The sequence below is a fragment of the Nerophis ophidion genome, linkage group LG10 (genome assembly GCF_033978795.1).
Source record: "Nerophis ophidion isolate RoL-2023_Sa linkage group LG10, RoL_Noph_v1.0, whole genome shotgun sequence".
Taxonomy (NCBI): Eukaryota; Metazoa; Chordata; class Actinopteri; order Syngnathiformes; family Syngnathidae; genus Nerophis; species Nerophis ophidion.
Genome location: NC_084620.1, coordinates 24,271,657 through 24,291,696, shown reverse-complemented (window position 1 = coordinate 24,291,696; position 20,040 = coordinate 24,271,657). Strand labels below are relative to the sequence as shown.

At 39.7% G+C, this 20,040-nt stretch overlaps 1 protein-coding gene across 1 annotated transcript; it reads left to right on the top strand.

Annotated features, from left to right (window-relative positions):
• The first annotated feature begins 419 nt into the window (after positions 1-419).
• Positions 420-5,850, top strand: tex261 (testis expressed 261). Its single transcript, XM_061913059.1, has 6 exons — positions 420-639; positions 2,118-2,197; positions 2,267-2,420; positions 2,502-2,569; positions 2,646-2,748; positions 4,751-5,850. The coding sequence occupies exons 1-6, from the start codon at positions 570-572 to the stop codon at positions 4,864-4,866; spliced, it is 591 nt and encodes a 196-aa protein (XP_061769043.1). The 5' UTR covers positions 420-569; the 3' UTR covers positions 4,867-5,850.
• The last annotated feature ends 14,190 nt before the right edge of the window (positions 5,851-20,040 follow it).

The window sequence follows — 20,040 nt, the reverse complement described above, 5'->3', positions numbered from 1 at the left end:
TTCTACTTTGACTTCTCCAATAATAGCTGAACAAATTGCAAAAGATTCAGCAACACAGATGTCCAAAATACTGTGTACTTATGCCGTTAAAGCAGACGACGTTTAGCAGTGTGTGTGTGCAGCGCTCATATTTCATAACAGCCCGTCACACGTACACGTCATCATTACGCAACGTTTTCAAGAACAAACTCCCGGGAAATTTAAAATTGCAATTTAGTAAACTAAAAAGGCCGTATTGGCATGTGTTGCAATGTTGATATTTCATCATTGATATATAAACGATCAGACTGCGTGGTGTGTAGTAGTGGGTTTCATTAGGCCTTTAATCATTAGACAAATTGTCAATCTCAAGCCGTTAGCTCTCGTCCTCCAACAACAGGGGGCGCTCCAGGCAAAAGTAAGCCGCGCCCACTCGGCCCTTCTTCATCTTTCCTTAGCCTGCTCTCGAGACCTTTGACCAGCACAGCGCCGCTGCATGTTAGCAGCGAGCTAGCTGACTTATTTGTGCCTCTTTTCTGTCCTCTCTCGTCTCCTACGTCGTCCTTGTGTGTCCCTTCTTGTGCGGAGAGATGTGGTTTATTTATTTACTAAGCTGGCTGTCGTTGTTGATCCAGGTGTGCTTCGTCACTCTTGCTATAGGTACGTGTTACGTCAATACCGCTAATGTGGAAAGCGAACGTTGGCTGCTCGTGTTAGCAGATCGAATTGTACCACGTATTACTGTTCTTTTCTTAACCGAAGAGTCCGAAAAATATCATTTCTATTTGTATAAATAGATGTTTGTTATAAAACAGTGAATATATTCTGCTGGTATGCTGGTCTGTTGATGTGGTAAGTCTGTGTTTGAAGAACAGCAACGTTATTTGTCTTAAGATGGTAATATCAATCATGCAGTGTGTTAGTTATGCAGGAGTTAGTCAATATTTGACAGTTGCATAGTGGCAAAGTCCCACTCAGGCAACAATTGGAGTCTATCTTTAATACTATTAGAAAAACGTTAAAGTCAATGAGATGTGTGCTAAGGACTTTAACGTCATAGTGTTGTAAGCACAATACCAACGTCGCGCATTTTGCAAATTTAATGTCAAATCAAACATTTATTGAATTAATCACTATACAGTGTACATCCATGACTAAATTACTGACTAAACTACTACCAAGTGTGGATTCAGGCCAGGTGGCCTATTTCAAGTTCCAGGTAAACCTACATTATATTTTATAAATAGTAAACCATGTTGTGGTAGTAGTTTAGTAAGTAGTTGTGTCGTGGATGTACACTGTATAGTGATGAATCCAATAAACATTTGATTTGACATTAAATTTGCAAAATGCGTGCCATTGGTATTGTGCTTACAACAATAGTAAACATGAAGGATGAACATTGCAAACAAGCTTGCACTCAGTTTATTTTTTTTCGGTTTATAACGTTATCTTGCGAAAAATTATTCTGTGTGACCATTTTTCCTGGCTAGTGAGAACTGTATCGTATTTATATGGACTACAATGGAAACGAGCCTATTGGCTTTTTGTGCAATCCATTTGTCTTTTGAAAGCATTACATGAATTCAATTATTTTAGATGCATATAAACTCTTCAATCAATCAGTAATTCGAAGATTATCTTTCAGTATTTTTAGTCAGTATTTTCTCAGGAATTAAAGTTAAAAAGGTAAAGTACTAATGATTGTCACACTCTCGGTGTGGTGAAATTTGTCCTCTGCATTTGACCCATCCCTTTGTTCACCCCCTGGGAGGTGAGGGAAGCAGTGGGCAGCAGCGGTGCCGCACCCGGGAATCATTTTTGGTGATTTAACTCCCAATTCCAACCTTTGATGCTGAGTGCCAAGCAGGGAGGTAATGGGTCCCATTTTTATAGTCTTTGGTATGACTTGGCCAGGGTTTGAACTCACAACCTACCGATCTCAGGGCGGACACTCTAACCACTAGGCCACTTATCATGAATTAATTAACGCGGACCCCGACTTAAACAAGTTGAAAAACTTATTCAGGTGTTACCATTTAGTGGTGAACTGTACGGAATATGTACTGAACTGTGCAATCTACTTATAAAAGTTTCAATCAATAAATCAAGGATTCATCCTCTCTGTGTGTTCATAGCTGCTGGTCTGTACTACTTGGCAGAACTAATAGAAGAGTACACTGTGGCCACCAGTCGAATAATAAACTACACGATCTTGGTAAGTTGGTTAGTGAAATATGCTGTTGACTTAGTGTGCAGAGTCTGTCATTTCTGTTTGTCCCAACAGTTCTCGACAGGCGTTCTCGCAGGCCTTTACATTTTTGAAGGCTTCCCAGCGCTGATGGTTGGACTGGGACTCTTCACCAACCTGGTGTACTTTGGCCTGCTGCAGACGTTCCCCTACATCCTACTGAGCTCGCCCAACTTCATCCTCTCCTGCGGTACGTGGGACCAAGGCACTTAACCTTCTTGTGATAGGCTGAAGATGTGTACATTTTAACATGTTCTCCTCCACCGTGCAGTGTTGGTCGTGGTCAACCACTACATGGCCTTTCAGTATTTTGCACAAGAATATTACCCTTTCTCAGAGGTAAACTTTGATTAACAAAGTCAATGTGTTAGCCGTGTACATTCCTTCTCAAAGAATGCTCTCATTTGTTTCTCAGGTTCTGGCGTATTTTACAATATGCCTCTGGGTGATTCCTTTTGCCTTCTTTGTGTCGCTTTCGGCAGGTGAAAATGTTCTTCCATCCACCGTGCAACAAGGAGGTAAGCTTCTTGTTGACTTTTTGTAATTTTTGACGCCAGCAATGTGTGGAATCCTGTGCTTTTTGTTCACACTAGTCATTTTTGGTCAGGTTAAAATTAAAGTCTAGTCGGTTTTTACTCCGCTAGTACAGTTTGTCGGGTTGTACAATTTACACAACATATACGCCGTTTAATCAACGCAAAATTGAATGCAAATGCTTTACTTTGCGTTATTTGGTCTGCTGGCAAAAGTACAAGCGTGGATGCTTACCAAGCAACACACAAGTCACCAAGTTTTGTTTTTTCTCCAAATATTTTGTTCGTACTGGAGTAGCAGATGACAAGTGTGAAGTTGTTAAGCTTTTAAATTGTGCACAAAAACCTGACTTCCTAGGAGTTACAGTTCTCGGGCTTAATCCTTTCTATGTCACTTCTTTTCCCGTCAATGTCGTCATGATGTGAAGGTGGATTTTTTTGGAGGTGCGTGTCAAGCTCAGAGATGCGCTGATCGGTCGGCCACCAATCAGTATCAGCCAATTTTTTGTGAAAAACTATCTGATGAGTTCGCCATTGCGGATTACCGCCCATCAATGTTAAATACAAAAGCAGAGCTCTTCTTGTTTTGAGTGCCTTGGCTAACTGACATAGGCAACAATCAGCACTGTCTATGTATTCCCCCCACTACGTAATCATCACCTCCATTGCGAAAAATACCAGAACAACCTGTACATTACTCAAAAGTGCAGATTTCTCTTCCTATAGTTTGAGACTCACAGTAAATTAATAAATGCACTGCACATCATATTGGCGGCTCCAGTTTCAATGTTTAAGGTTTAAAAAAAAAAAAAAATATATATATATATATATATATATATATATATATATATATATATATATATAATGTGGGGCAAAAAAAGTATTTAGTCAGCCACCGATTGTGCATGTTCTCCCACTTAAAATGATGACAGAGGTCTGTAATTTTCATCATAGATACAGTTCAACTGTGAGAGACAGAATGTGAAAAAAAATCCAGGAATTCACATTGTAGGAATTTTAAAGAATTTATTTGTAAATTATGGTGGAAAATAAGTATCTGGTCACTTCAAACAATATATGGTCCGCCCCCGATACATGAATCATAATCTATATTCTAAAATTAATTCTTACCAACTCTAAAGGCAATGCAGCAGTTCACCAGCTCAGTATCTCAATAGCTGCAAAAGTTAGTTGGCTAACTGATCACAGTGCTGCTAAAAGTACCGCAGTTCTGCTTATAACAATATCGATAATACTTGGTTAATATTCAAGTGACAAGACTTTGAGATTTTGAATGTTTTTAGAGCAGTTTAAGGGTGGAATAGAGTCCTCCCATTAGCTGAATTGTTTACCACCTCCTATTTGTCGTATTTTACAACTTAAAGTGCATTAAAAAAAGAGAAAAAAAATGTGTTCTTGTCTTAAAATGGGATTGTGAATGATAGGGAAATTTGGCCAAAAATTAACTTCGACTTTAATTTACCAGAAGTGGGGCTTCAGTTTTGAAGCAACGACTATTTCTGTGCCAAATTTTTATGAACTGAATTTTACAACACAGTATTTTACCAAACTGATTTTTTAAACACACACAGTTTGCTCACAATTTTTTATTTAATGAAATTGTCAGCATAATTCCATTGACAAAACTCAAATGCAAAAAATTCAGTAACTAAAATTATATATCAGAAAAAAGCCTTGGTAATAAAGACACAAATTAACCTCAATACATATTCCCCTCAATTTGATACTGTACAAATTAATTGACAAGCTATTTTTCTGCATGTATTTTTTTATTTATTCTGCCTTTGTCTGTTAGAATATTCTTGTCATAAAATAGACAGTTTATACCGCTTTAAGCGGATAAACTTATTGGTTTTGTTCAAATAGTTATTTTTCACTCTGTATGTTTTATGAAATCATTCCAAAGGTTTGTGGTTTTAAGAATATCAGTGTGTCCAATGAATTGAATCTTAACTGTGTGTTTTAGATGACGTGGTGTCTAATTACTTCACCAAGGGGAAGCGGGGGAAGCGCTCTGGGATCCTTCTGGTGTTCTCTTTCCTCAAAGAGGCTGTTCTGCCCAGCAGGCAGAAAATGTACTGACCAGCTGGACTCAAGGGGTTGGATGGGCATGACCATGGAGGTCATGCCTATGCATTTGGGATTCCATTGAAACTGTGGTCAAAGAGGATAAGGAGCAAAAGACGAGAGACCAATGAACAGTGCAGCGCCTCCTGCTGGGCGATCCAAGGAGTGTTGTATCCTGACTTCTACTGCACACCTGCACTTGATGCTGCATTGGACTTTTTCCTTTAAAATTGGAAGACAAAACTTGTTTTTTACAAGACACGTCAGAAAGCTGGCCACCATAGCCTGGTTGATCAGTTCGTTGAAAGACAAATATTTACCAGATAAACTAACAGAACACACCTTGGCAATATTTACAAAAATGTACAAATGTATTTAAATGCTAAACGTGGTGACTTCATAGAAACAGAAGTGAGAGGGAATCAACAAACACTCGGGAGCGTTTCATGGGAATGTTCTGGAAAACTGCCACCTGTTTACCAATACCCACCTGCAAAGTGACTGTTGTTTTTAAAACCCACTTAGAACATTGAAAAGTCAACTGACTTTAGTACGAAAAGCTGCTGAGTTATTTGTGGAAATAGCACAAACGACGCCATGTTGACTTAACTCAGTGCTTCTCAAATGTTTTTGTTTGCGTCCCCCAAGAAGAAGAAAATATTTATATTCACTCCAAAGTGAATATACATGTATAATTTGTCTATAAAATTGTTAAAATTATAACTTGGCATTACATTATAAGCTTATTAAGAATGATGTAAACAACACCCCAGTTTTCCCTCATCTCCCACCGTGGTTACATTAGAGCCAAGTGCTACATATCTTGGTCTTGTTCTGGTATAAGCATGTTCGCCGATATCACTTGTGCCCCCCGAGGGCGGCCTGCCCTACTATTTGAGAAGGACTGACTTAACTCTAGGAATCAATTTCTTCAGCAAACTACTTCTGTGAGAAGAATTTTTATCGTCACATCTTTCTCGTATTAAAGATCCAAAATGACATGTTCGTTAAAAGCCTCATTTGCAAATTAGCACCATTTACCTGATAGTGTTTGATGTGATGGGAGACAAAACAAGAACGAAACTCGTATCTATCACTAATCAGATGACCTTATACTCTTCTCACCACTACCAGACTGGGTCAAGGACAGACTGAGTCTGGGCGTCCAGTTCACAATGCGGTTACTTGATTATTGTGTGACCCTCACTAGTACGTCAACATTGACGCATGTCTTGAGAAGGCAATGGAGCGGAGCCAAGGTCAGTTTTAGTGCATACAATATGTATATGGTGATGCTCTTTTACTGCAGGGCCATGTAAGAGTGTCATTAGACCCCTTTTACCGAGGCACGTTCCCGTGGCCCTATTCGAACGATATTTTGGCTGTGGACTTTTTAGTCCACACTGGCCCAACGTTTTCCCCAAAAGCTCTGATCTTTTTCTACTATTTGACTCATCTTAATTTTATTACATGTTTTGGAATAATACAAAGACTTGGGAAATAAATTGCTCAATATTTACCTATAAAATAACTTAATTGCAAATAAACTAGTATGTATATATATATATATATATATATATATATATACACACACACACACACTGAGTCTCATGTGCCCCAGTAGAGCTTCATGCTCAAGGCAGGGGTGTCCTTTTCACAGTTGTGGCTGCCCTCAGAGGGCCACTTGTAACAATAAGTAATAAATTATTATAAATCTAAAAGGATTCACCTCGTGATATTAATATACAATTGCATTTGATCATTATATATATTTTTAACGTACTCTAGGCAGACAGCTCAGTCACCAGAATTTTATCATACAGTTTTGGTGGGGTTTTTTTACAGCATATTCCTATAAATGGAAAGATTGTACTGCTGTTTTTTAACATAAAAATTCAAAAGACTGGGTGGTCAGCTTTTAACAGTAAAATCTATGGTATGGTGGGATCAAGGGTGTTTGGTCAAATGCAGAGAATCATTTCGCCACACCTAGTGTGTGTGTGACAATCATGGTTTCTTTTACTTTATTGTGGTTTTTATGGTGTATTACAGTAAATAGAAAAACAATACCACTGTTTGTTATGGTAAAATTGTGGGAACAGAGCGGCCATTGTATTAGGGCAAAATCTTGGTGGTTTTTTACAGTGTAATACTATATATGGTAAAACGGTATTACTGTTTTTTTATGGTAAAATTCGGGCGATAGTCAGTTTTGGGTTTTTTTTTAACTGAAATATCTGTTGTAATTTTTACAATTTAATGAATAACTGACTATGAAATCATAAGTCAACAAAAATATGTCATGTATATATGTTCCATTAATGTTGAATTAAATAATAGTTCATTATTTACTACAAAATATAACTACTTTCCAACCTAAAATTCAAAGAATTCAACTGACATTACATTATTAACATTAACATTATTACAGATTCTCACATAAGAAATTTCCTACCTAAATTCATACACATTAAATTGCCTATATGTGTTTCATTATTAAAAAAAAATGTTTAAACTATATACAATTGCATACAGTACATGTATTTTTTTTCTGCCAAAACAAAAAAGCAATACATTTAGTAAGAAAATAAAGTATGGATGTACATTATTTGCAGGCTTTTGTGGGCAACATTAAATGATACGGGAGGTTGGATCTCGCACCCGGGCCTTGAGTTTGACACCTGTGGCCTAAGCCCCTGTCAGTGTGTACTATGTAGCACAATAAACATAATGTGTGCTTGTGCAATATGTAGTATATGAATTATAGTGCCAACATGACGGGGCAGATTAGTGATGTCCTGCTCATGGTAAGTTTGCTGTTGGCATGGTAGCAAGCTCTCCAATTGGCTTGTTACTTTCCTTGGACTCTTTTTAAAAACAAATATATATATATATATATATATTTTCTTTATTTAACGTTGTGGTGCAGCATATCGGTGTGCTTGGATGTACAGTAATACCAATGTTATATGCTCCTTGTAGTCATCAATACCGATTGATTTACTCTGTGCTGCCCCCTGCTGACAAGATTGCTGAAATTTCAGTTGTAATGTGGAGGAACTGATGATGTGTTTCCTATTTCATGAGCATTCTTGCTGTGCTCCCGCACCCTCGGGGCAGCTCCTGGATTCTGTTTGTGCTCTGTATGGATGTACTGTAAAGTTGAAGGAACTTTGTTGTCATACCAGCTCACATGAGATGGCAGAATATGTAACAGCCATGGTCCCAGATTAAGCCCACATGTTGATGTAAAAGGGCTTGGGAAGCTTCTGCGTCCATATGAGCCGCCATCTTTCCCTGCATCGTCTCAGTACCGCTGTAGCGCCTGTAGTGTTTCTTACTTCCTCCACGCCTGTGTTCACCCGGGCGGCCTTGCACTAATGCACCATGGCAGGCTCAGCATCTTTAGTCACATGCAGGGACAACGGTGACCGCACAGCGACCTCCCTTGGCATCACTGTTCTGCACTCTGCCTGCTCAGTGAGAATGTAGCAATAGTGTGTAATTTGAATGCCTGAAACAGAAAAAAAAATGATGAAACTGGCTCAAATCTGTCAAAACGGCTGATAGATTTTTGCCAGGACCCCTGCAATGCATCAGCAGACATATTATTTATTCACGTTTACAAGTGTTAAAGCTCTTAAACAGTTGATGTAGAGCAGCGGTGTCCTGCTCATTATTTTATTGGCCCGTGAGCTGTGACACCTATACAGACATAATAAATTAGTTTTTGATTAGCAAACAAACAAAAAAAAGGAAAAATGGCACCAGTACACCCCCCCCCCCCCCCCCCCAACCCACTGGCGGGGTTGGGGGGGGTGGGGGGGTGGGGACTGAAAACTGGGGGGGAACTGAAAACCAAAATGACCGCGTTGACTTGTGCGTCTTCTACATGGTGTTTGGTACACATTTCTTGCAAAATATGGTAAGATTTTGAGTATGCTAAAGGACTAGTGTAAAAATGATACTAATATAATAAAGAATGACAAGAATAATTGATTAAACTACATTGTATTGGTTTTTGTTGCGTTTCGGTGTATGTATGAACGGCCGGCAAGTGGAGAAAAGAAACCCTTCATTGTTAGGGAAAAGCTGGTAACACAAAAACAAAGATGTGCAGCTGGGAAGTGCACAAATGGAAAACAAGTGTATGAAGTGAAAAGCAAGCAAAAGTACAACTCTGAGGTTCAAGGCAAAATAATCTAGGAAATCAGGGACAGCACTCAGACCATGAGCTGTGGTGGTAAATGGAGGCAAACAAGATGTGGAACGAAAAATCAGAGCGCTGGACAGGAAATAATACAAAAGACAAAAAACTAATGGCAGATCATAAAAGCTTTTATGATCTTGATGTACAAAAAAGTACAAAGTGGCTCTACACATTTGGAAACCTGTGATTTAGATTCTTACAACAATGGTTGTTTCATTTGATAAAATGTGAAAGATGTCAAGTACTTTATTAATTTGCTGTGCACAGGCCTTAGAAGAAAAGTGCGGACTCCCAACAGGGCCGCACACTGAAAAGTCAAAGCATGCAATTTTGTTTAAAAAAACTGACATTTTGGGACTTCTTTCTGTTATAGGTGACAAAGTATAATATTTTTATTAAAATCACATTTTCAGTTTTTCCTTATTAAAATTAGTCATTTTGCCCTTTTTCCCCCTCACCTTGTGTGTGTGTGCGTGTGTGTGTGCGTGCGTGCGAGAGAAAGATTACAAAATTCGAGCTGCAGGTGGCAAATGAACCCCCGGCAGCACTTTGGACACCTTTATTATAAACTCTAAGGTAAAACATTCTATAATTTGCACTGTAGAAAAACTATCAGATTTCAATGCATTTAAAGGCCTACTGAAATGAGATTTTCTTATTTAAACGGGGATAGCAGGTCCATTCTATGTGTCATAATTGATCATTTCGCAATATTGCCATATTTTTGCTGAAAGGATTTAGTAGAGAACATCCACAATAAAGTTCGCAACTTTCGGTGCTAAGAGAAAAGCCCTGCCTCCACTGGAAGTCGCAGACGATGACGTCACATGTTGATGGCTCCTCACATATTCACATTGATTTTAATGGAAGCCTCCAACAAAAAGTGCTATTCGGACCGAGAAAACAACAATTTCCCCATTAATTTGAGCGAGGATGAAAGATTTGTGTTTGAGGATATTGATAGCGACGGACTAGAAAAAAAAAAAAAAAAGTTAAAAAAAAAATGTGATAGCATTGGGACGGATTCAGATGTTTTTAGACACATTTACTATGATAATTCTGGGAAATCCCTTATCTTTCTATTGTGTTGCTATTGTTTTAGTGAGTTTAACAGTACCTGATAGTCGGAGGGGTATCTCCACAGGTGTCTTGACACCAATGTCTCAGGGGAGTCGACGGCAGCTTTATGGACGGCACAGGCTCAGCTTTTCTCCGGTAAGAAGCGACTTTCTAACCACAATTTTCTCACCAAAACCTCCTGGTTGACATTCCTTCGTAATTCATGTTCGCTTGACCGCTCTCTGATCCATAGTAAAGTGTCACCTTCAGGCATATTAAACAAGGAATCACCGTGTGTTTGTGGCTAAAGGCTAAAGCTTCCAAACTCCATCTTCCTACTTTGACTTCTCCAATATTAATTGAACAAATTGCAGAAGATTCAGCAACACAGATGTCCAAAATACTGTATAATTATGCCGTAAAAGCAGACGACTTTTAGCTGTGTGTGTGTGCAGCGCTCATACTTCCTAAAAACCTGTGACGTCTTGCATACACGTCATCATTACACAACGTTTTCAAGACGAAACTCCCGGGAAATTTAAAATTGCAATTTAGTAAACTAAAAAGGCCGTATTGGCATGTGTTGCTATATTAATATTTCATTATTGATATATAAACTATCAGACTGCGTGGTGGGTTGTAGTGGGTTTCAGTAAGCCTTTAATATTCCATCCATCCATTTTCTACCGCTTATTCCCTTTGGGGTTGCGGGGGGCGCTGGTGCCTATCTCAGCTACAATCGGGGGGAAGGGGGCGTACACCCTGGACAAGTCGCCACCTCAACGCAGGGCTGCATTTAACATCCATCCATCCATTTTCTACCGCTTATTCCCTTTGGGGTTGTGGGGGGCGCTGGTGCCAATCTCAGTTACAATCGGACGGAAGGCGGGGTACACCCTGGACAAGTCGCCACCTCAACACCGGGCTGCATTTAACATTTTGCTGTAAAATTTACAGTAACATTACAACTGACTGTTATATTTCACAGCAATCATTATTCCACAGTACAACTAGACCTCTGTAATAACATAGCATATAACTGCAAATTTAAAGTGATTTGTCTCTTGAGGGTTTACGTTGACCAGGCTGCACACTATTGTACATGCATGCAGCAAGGGACTCTGAGGTGTTAAAATTAGAGAGTAATTAACAATAAAATTACAACTGTGTCTGCGAAGTTACAGCTTAATTGTATATTATTGTAATTAACTGTAAAATAATATGTCAGCAGTAAAATGCTGTAAAGATATTACATAGTAAATAACTGTAAATGTTAGTATATGGAAGTAATGCAATTAGTATTCATTTGAATTTACAAGAAAATATGTGTATGTGTGTCTGTCAGCGGGACACCTGCTTGCTAAATGTAAGCCAGGCAGCCGGGTCATGATGTGGTCATCTTGACGGACCTTGTGGCGGGTCCAGGAGGGCGGAGCTCCCTGAGCCAGAGGATCTGACAGACATCCTGCCATCACACCTCACTGCTGACATGAGCTCCTCCTCCTTCACACAAGCCCCCAGAGGGGGGAGCAGGGAGATGAAGAGGAGGTAAAGTGATGGGGGTGTATAGGTCAAGTGAGGGGGGAGGAGGGGGGATCCTCTGTAGCAGCATCCTCAAGGGGGCAGTCTTGAGCTCCAACAGCAGGACTGCCCCCTGTGGTGGGGGACATGGCTACCTTGGTTGCTTTTATAAAGGACACGTGCAGGCTGCCATGAACGCAATACTTGGAAATGAAATTCAACCCCACGTGTGTGTGTTCGCTATACAAATGTTGCATCATGTTACCCTTTGTTGCAGGTCGAATAGTATCCGGGTCGTCCTCCATAGCGCTTTGTATCGCCATGGAGACCAACGACTCATCCAATAGTCATAACACCAGAAGAGTAAAACAAATATATCCCTATGCGATCTAATGTCTGTCTTCTCTTCAAGTTGTTAAAAGAAAAGGTGATGTAACACAGTGGTGAACATGCCCTTTCCCAACTACTTTGGCACGTGTTGCAGCCATGAAATTCTAAGTTAATTATTTTTTGCAAAAAAAATAAAGTTTATGAGTTTGAACATCAAATATCTTGTCTTTGTAGTGTATTCAATTGAATATGGGTTAAAAAGGATTTGCATATCATTGTATTCCGTTTATTTTTACATCCAACACAATTTACCAACTCAAATGGAAACGGGGTTTGTACTTGGTATCGTCACAGTTGATGTCCATGTAGTTCTACCTATGGCATTTGTTTACATTCTTGAGCGCTAGCCTGCTGTTGGTGGTTAGCTATTGTATCCTCCTACGGTGCGTAGTGTCAGGTTCAAACACTGAAGACATCTATTAAACAGACAAGAAGCAAGGAATCATGCACAGACAGAGTTCAATTTGGCTCAAATGAGGAGAGACGTTTTTTGAGCTGTACTCTAGTTACAGATCCAAACTACGCTCTAAAGTCCAGCCCATGTGCTTCCTCTATTTATTTGGGAGGTCCCTGGTTACATCACTGAAGCTGCCGCTGAAGGAAGGGGGTCATCTCAGCAGCTCAAGTTAGACACAATATATGACTATTAATGAAATGCAAATGTGCTGACACTCGTGATATCGCCCTGTCTCTGCTCTGTCTGCGTCACGGTACTCGATGTTCGCACTTGGCAGTCAGTAGGCCGATTCTGAAAATAAACACTGATACGAGACGACTGGCTTTGCACAGATAGAAAAAGTACAACTTCAGTACAATTGATAATAACTATAGCAAAGGCCCTTAAGCATAAGAGTTGTGTGATAATATATACATAATTATTCTAACAGTAGTGAAGCATATGTTTAGCCATTCCTCGTTCATGGAGGCGAGGATTAGTAGCTAAAACACTACTGCGGATGTGCGCTAGCCACTAGCTAGCTATGTTATAAATTACCTTTTGCAGGTGGTGTTTAAGTGTTTATGCTTCTTCTTTATTGTTAAATTTTTAGTTAAAATGCGTCCATTTTTCCGCTTCTATCCCCAAATATGTCTGCTTGTGAGTGTTCTGTCCACTTGCGTTGCCTACCATGTGCCTCAGCTAGTGTTGTAACGATACCAATTTTCTGGTACTGGGACTAAAAAATGTTCAGTACTTTTCTAAATAAATGGGACTACAAAAAATATGTTATTATTGGCTTTATTTTAACAAAAAATCTTAGGGGACATTAAACATATGTTTCTTTTTGCAGTTAAATCCTTAAATAAAATAGTGAACATACTAGACAACTTGTCTTTCAGTAGTAAGTAAACAAACAAAGGCTCCTAATTAGTCTGCTGACATATGCAGTAACATATTGTATCATTTATCATTCTATTTTGTCAACATTAATAAGGACGAGTGGTAAAAAATAAATTATTAATCTACTTGTTCATTTACTGTTGATATCTGCTTACTTTCTATTTCAACATGTTCTGTCTACACTTCTCTTAAAATGTAATAATCACTTATCCTTCTGTTGTTTGACACTTTACATTAGTTTTGGATGATACCACAAATTTGGCGGGCATCAATCCGATACCAAGTAATTACAGGATTATACATTGGTCATGTTCAAAGTTCTCATGTGTCCAGGGACATATTTCCTGAGTTTATAAACATAATATACATTTAAAAAAAACAAAAGAAGATGTTGTGATGCCAATAAATATCGACATACTCATAGCTGTATCAACTAGATACGTGCCTGTACATATCATTACAGTGGATATTAGGTGTCGATCCAGTAATGGTGTTTGTATACATTTTGACACCAGTGAGCTGCGGTGTGTAGTGAAGCATGTTTAGCTATTCCTCGTCCTGCAAGGATGATACTTGTAAGAAAGCAGTGACGTGCGGTGAGGTTCATGGCTGGTGAGGCACTGACTTCCTCACAGTCAGATTTATAAACATATGAACCCTATAGAGTATCTTATTCACCATTTGATCGGCAGCAGTTAACGGGTTATGTTTAAAAGCTCATACCAGCATTCTTCCCTGCTTGGCACTCAGCATCAAGGGTTGGAATTGGGGGTTAAATCACCCAAAATTATTCCTGGCTGCTGCTGATCACTGCTCCCCTCACCTTCCAGGGGGTGAACAAGGGGATGGGTCAAATGCAGAGGACAAATTTCACCAGACCTAGTGTGTGTGTGTGTGACAATCATTGGTACTTTAACTTAATGTAGCAGGTACTTTAGCTAGTATAGTATAGTATAAATAAATTACACTTATTATCATTATTAGCGATAATACTGCTAACATTAACAATATTGAATAATCACATGTATGTACAAAATAACAAACATGACAGTACACAGTGTTGTCACTATGACAGGTGTAACTGCGCTCCAGCGGCAGTGTTCATTCATTGTCTTTACTGTAGCATAAAAAATGCAGATGGCCTTAAAATGCCACAATACTCAGTCACCATATTTAAATACCCAAAATAAAGACTCAACATAAGTATTCATTCAATCGGATAAGAAATATTGGAGGAAACGGGATTAAAACCCGATGCTAACCGCCCATTGAAAATACATGGGTACGGCTAGTAGCTACTATTAGCAAACAAATTCACTTACCAACTCGGCGTAATATCTCAACATCGACACACTCTTTCGTCGCAACTTGTCCCTGATGGTCGGCACCTATAAGTTTACAATTAGTTGTAAAATTTTGGACGTTTTTTTTAACGATATGCAGGCAAACGACAACCTTAAAATATACCGGCTTTGGCCTAGCCGAGTAGTGCAAAAGTAATCTCTGGGATCAGTAGCGCCCACTACCACCAGGAGGCCGGAGAACAGGAGCCTCACATTGTACGTGCTTCGCAGCAGTTTTATGATTGCCCAGCACAAGAAATACGTTACACACATACAGTTGTTGACAAAATACACTGTAAATTATATACCTCAGCTAACCAAACTATGGAAATGTGAAATATAATTCAAATAGCAACACGGTCTCACTGCACAGCAGACAGCAGTTAGCCGAGTCATTGCGCAATCCATGGTGATTCTCAGTATTTGAACGACTAATGTGAAAATTAAGCGATTTTGAATACAAAATTATTTAAAACTGGTGAAGTTAAATGGAAAATAACTTTATAGTATAATCACTGGATACATATAACAATATAATTATATATTTATATTTTTTTTAATTTTTTCTTTCCATAATGGCAGGTGAGGCCACGCCTCACCTGCTGCCCCTGACTGCACGTCACTTTAAGAAACATACTTTATTTGTCGCCATGGAGACGAGCATTAGTGATGTAGAAGTTGCTAAAACACTGGCGACGGCGGATGGACGTTAGCCGCTAGCTAGCTAGCCATGTCTTAAAGCACCTCTCTCTGAGGGTGTTTCTGTGTTGTAACTTCAACTTTATCTTTAGTTTTTACACCAAAATGCGTCCATTCTCCATTTTCTGTCCACACACCATGTTTTCTTGTAAGTACTCCGTGATTGTGTGCCGCCGAACATGCTTCTCTTCTCGTAAACCAGCAACGTCACGCCGTGACTTGGACGGTGGCGCAGGTGGGGGGGCGGTGGAGGTTTAGCGGGACTGGTATGTTTTAGAGACGGTATTTTACTGAAAATGATTCATTAGTATCGCGGTACTATAGTGATACCGGTATACCGTACAACCCTAACCTCTGCTAATTTTACCAGCAATGTCACGACATGACGACAGCGCGCCGTAATATCTAAATGGACAAAAAAGAGTTGGTATTTTTCGGAAACAGTATAATACCGTTATTAATTTATTAGTACTGCGTAACTTTCTTTGTACTAGTATACGGTGCAACCCTAGTTTGAATACAGGAAAAGACAACACTGTCCTTTAATCAAGTGATTATTTGGCATATCACTAGATGAAGCCTAGGTTCCACTAGTGGTATGTACCACGGTTTGAGAATCACTGTTTGAGAGCATAAAAAAAAAAAAAAAAAAAAAACTACTGACGACCTTCTAAATATGTTTTTTAACATAAGAGTCCTCCAGACATAAATAACACCACTAAGAGTCAAACTTGTTTAATCCAAGACATTTATGCTGCTTGGGGCTGAGCCAATCAGTGGTCACGGTACTGAACACTGCGCTCCGATTGGCTTGGTCTTATCACTTGGCCAATACTACGACATTCTTGATATTTTTAGTTTATTTCGCCATTGTTATGCCCAGAAAATGTGTAAAGTATGCCAAAAATAGGTATGATATGCTTGAAAAAAAAATCCCTGTTAGAGTGAAACCGCAAACTTGGAAGTGCGATGTGGCAAGGGGTGACTGTATTGCGTCAGTAAGTACACTTTAATAAGTACACTTACTTATAGTGCTGTCCCAAACCCATGACTGTCCTTGTACACTTACCAGCAGTGACGATGGCAATATGTACCCACTACTTTTTCTTCTGTTATACTTTTCACCGCTACGGTTTGCTCCTCAGCCGCGATTTCTTCAAGTCACTTCTTCCCCTTCTGCAATTTAGCTTGACTAGTGGAAGTGGTCATAGTGTCAAGCAGTGCACACTCACCATCTAATTGCATTTTAACAACACAAATACATCATCATGTGACCTAAACCAGTCAGCACCAGTCAAGAACATCATGCAGGGCTCTGTGAGCACACCATGGCCGGCTCTACGCAGGGGCAAGAGGGGGCTGAGCCCCCTTAAATAAATCTCTTGCCCCCTCAAATCAAAATTTGAGAAAGCAAATTTTAATAAACTCACAAAATTATCTACACTAGCGGAAAAATCCGCCGAAAAAGGGACACACACGATATAGTAGTGTCGGCTTCCCTCTCACCCCTCCCTCCGCTGTGCGTGTATTCACCATTCCACAGGCTGCGCAGCAGACACACACCCGCACACACCCCTCAGCCCTCAGTAAACATCCAATCACTGTTGCAGTATGAAAGTAAAAGAAAAGGAAATGTCTATATTCATCATATACTTGTTAGGATGGGTGTATTTGTGTAGTCTTATCAGTCATAAACACGTTGATCGTCGCGGACTTTCGGTGCTACGGAGTTCGTTTTTTTTTGTTTTTTTTACAACTTGTCGAGAGCAGTGACAGCGGAGGCTCTGAGCAGCAGTGGTTTGGAAGGCAGAGAGCCTCCACTGTCCCTGTAACAAGCTACAAGTCATTTATGATGCTGTTAATGACGGTAAAAATTAAACATAAGATATATATCCTGCTTAGCAGTCCTCCTCTGCTGTCCTCTGTTCAGAGCGGAGTCCCTAGCAACGGCCCGTTTTACTTAGCAACGGTCTGACAATCGACTGCTCGAATTCTTTTTCTGTTGTTTTTCTTGTAATTCTACATAGTCAACCTTTAATGTTTCAATCTACATTTTGTAATAAACAAATTATAAGTTTCATTTGATATGACCATGACACCTAAAAACAAAAACACAGTTGTTTTCATCAATTTACAAGCAAGTGGGCAACACACATACATTGGAGTGAATGAATTTTGTGCCCAGATGAGTGCCCACGTCCACTACATGTGACAAACTGAAGACAAGTGACCTGTGTCTGACAGACCCCTACTAAAGTCCCGCCCCAGGCTGTAGTCCTGTACTGTTGTTGTTTTTCTTCATGTAATCACAGCGGGTTTTTTCTGTTGTTGTTCAAGCTTACTTATTTTCTGCTCAAGCTTCCAGCAGCTCACAAAGAGAAAGTTAATGCTCTGTAATGAATCCATTTTTCAGAGCATTTAAAAAGTCTAGTCCTGCTCCTGCATGTAGTAGTAGCAATGATGCTACTGATAGTACATCAGGGACAGCAGCTAGCAATACTGCACCTTTAGCACCAGCAAGCACTGTTTCTCCTGCACCAGCTCCCTCTGTCCCTCCAACAAGCGCTCCCCCAAAGCAGCCTGCTCAGCTACCCAGTGACTTAAATGGCAACGCACCATCTCAGCCAATACTGGGTGGCTACCCAAAGCGTGCATTTGGTACAACATTAAGATCATTCAATCCTGCCTGGTACCGCACACGACCATGGCTAGAGTATTCTGTGGTGCGAGATGCCTGCTTTTGTTTCCCCTGTCGGAAATATGGCAGCGCTGTTAATGTTTCCCAACCCCCGAAGGATTGCCACCTTATTGTGGTCAGGGGGTTTGCGTGCCTCAGTGACCGTAGGAGCTATACCAGCAGGAGCTTAGTCTTCAGTTGGGACACCCAAGTTGGACAGGTCTGAAGGTAGAGGCCTGACAAAGTGCAATCCACTACTCCAGGTTGGTGTTGGACACATAGCTAAAGACCCATTTCAATGAAGAAAGCATCGTTACTATAAGCACAGAAAAAAAAAGTGCTGGAGCATGATGTGTACACATGATGCCTCCTTCACATTTCTGACTGCCCCCTCATATAAGCATGCCTAGAACCGCCCCTGGAGCACACCCCCAGTACCTAAGGTGAGGATATTAGAGAGCAAGTCTAAAACGGATCTGACCAACACGGGAAAAAAACCTGCAGCATCACCCTCGGCCTAAGACCTGTGGGGTCAAGGTGAGTAAAAAAGCCATCTTTCCCTCACAGTGTCATGTGACAGAGCTCGCTACCGTACGTTCTCGGCGTGATTCTATTTCTGCTGATGTTAATTTGCTCCGTGTTCGCTGGGCGGTTCACAGCTCGGTCAGCCCTCCCTGATACTACACTGCCGCTTGCATCAGGAAAGGTTCTCCCATCACTTCGCATTTAGGTCGCGACGGCGCTGAACTGTGAATGTACCGCACGCGGGGACCTGGCTGCGCTCCAGCCTCTGGGTCCTGCAGTCCTTCGTTTTCTGTCAGACTCTTGGATTTGCTTTCTTTTCTATTGCTCGTTTCTCCAAATCGTGTATCTGCTCTTGTCTAAAAATGCAGATGTTATACAACTAACATAATACTACTAATAAAGAATATGTAATATATGTATTATACAAAATATCCAATAATATGCATATTTAAAAGGCAGTTTAAACCCATTTGTTTAAGTGAGTTCCAGTGTTAGTTCAGTGATATTTCTGTATTATTCCATTCCTTATTTAATCATTATGGCTTTTTTTAAATTATCATATTAGTTATTTTATTTGCAAATGTTCTGTTGTTGCATCATGCTATATGCTGATAAATGATTGTACTGTTTGTACTTTGTGAGCTGTCTTTATGAGAAGTGCTACATAAATAAAATGCACTCATTTACTTTACATCTATAGGCTGTGTATGAAATGTATATATTTTTGTTTTGTTTGTTTTTTTAATTTCTAATACATCTGTTATATTCAAGCTACAATATAAAATGTTTTCAATGTATTGATTTTCTCATGAATCATTCAAAGAACTTTATTGGCACACTATAGCACAGTGGTTCTCAACCTTTTTTCAGTGATGTACCTCTTGTGAAAATGTTTTAAATTCAAGTACCCCCTAATCAGAGCAAAGCATTTCTGGTTAAAAAAAGAGATAATGAAGTAAAATACAGCACTATGTCATCAGTTTTGTGATTTATTCAATTGTATAACGGTGCAAAATATTGCTCATTTGTAGTGGTCTTTCTTGAACAATTTGAAAAAAAGACATGAAAATAACTAAAAACTTGTTGAAAAAAAACCAAGTGATTCAAATATGAATAAAGATTTCTCCACATAGAAGTAATCATCAACTTAAAGTGCCCTCTTTGGTGATTGTAATAGAGATCCATCTGGATCCATGAACTTAATTCTAAACATTTCTTCACAAAAAAAAAAAAATATATATATATATCCATCCATCCATCCATCCATTTTCTACCGCTTATTCCCTTTCGGGGTCGCGGGGGGCGCTGGTGCCTATCTCAGCTACAATCGGGCGGAAGGCAGGGTACACCCTGGACAAGTCGCCACCTCATCGCAGGTCCAACACAGATAGACAGACAACATCCACACTCACATTCACACAATAGG

Bases quoted from the DNA above. Each gene is read 5' to 3' on its own strand.
- tex261 (XM_061913059.1), top strand. From the start codon at position 570: ATGTGGTTTATTTATTTACTAAGCTGGCTGTCGTTGTTGATCCAGGTG. The intron at 2,421-2,501 runs GTACGTGGGACC...TCCACCGTGCAG, and splicing joins CAACTTCATCCTCTCCTGCG to TGTTGGTCGTGGTCAACCAC. The intron at 2,570-2,645 runs GTAAACTTTGAT...TTTGTTTCTCAG, and splicing joins AATATTACCCTTTCTCAGAG to GTTCTGGCGTATTTTACAAT.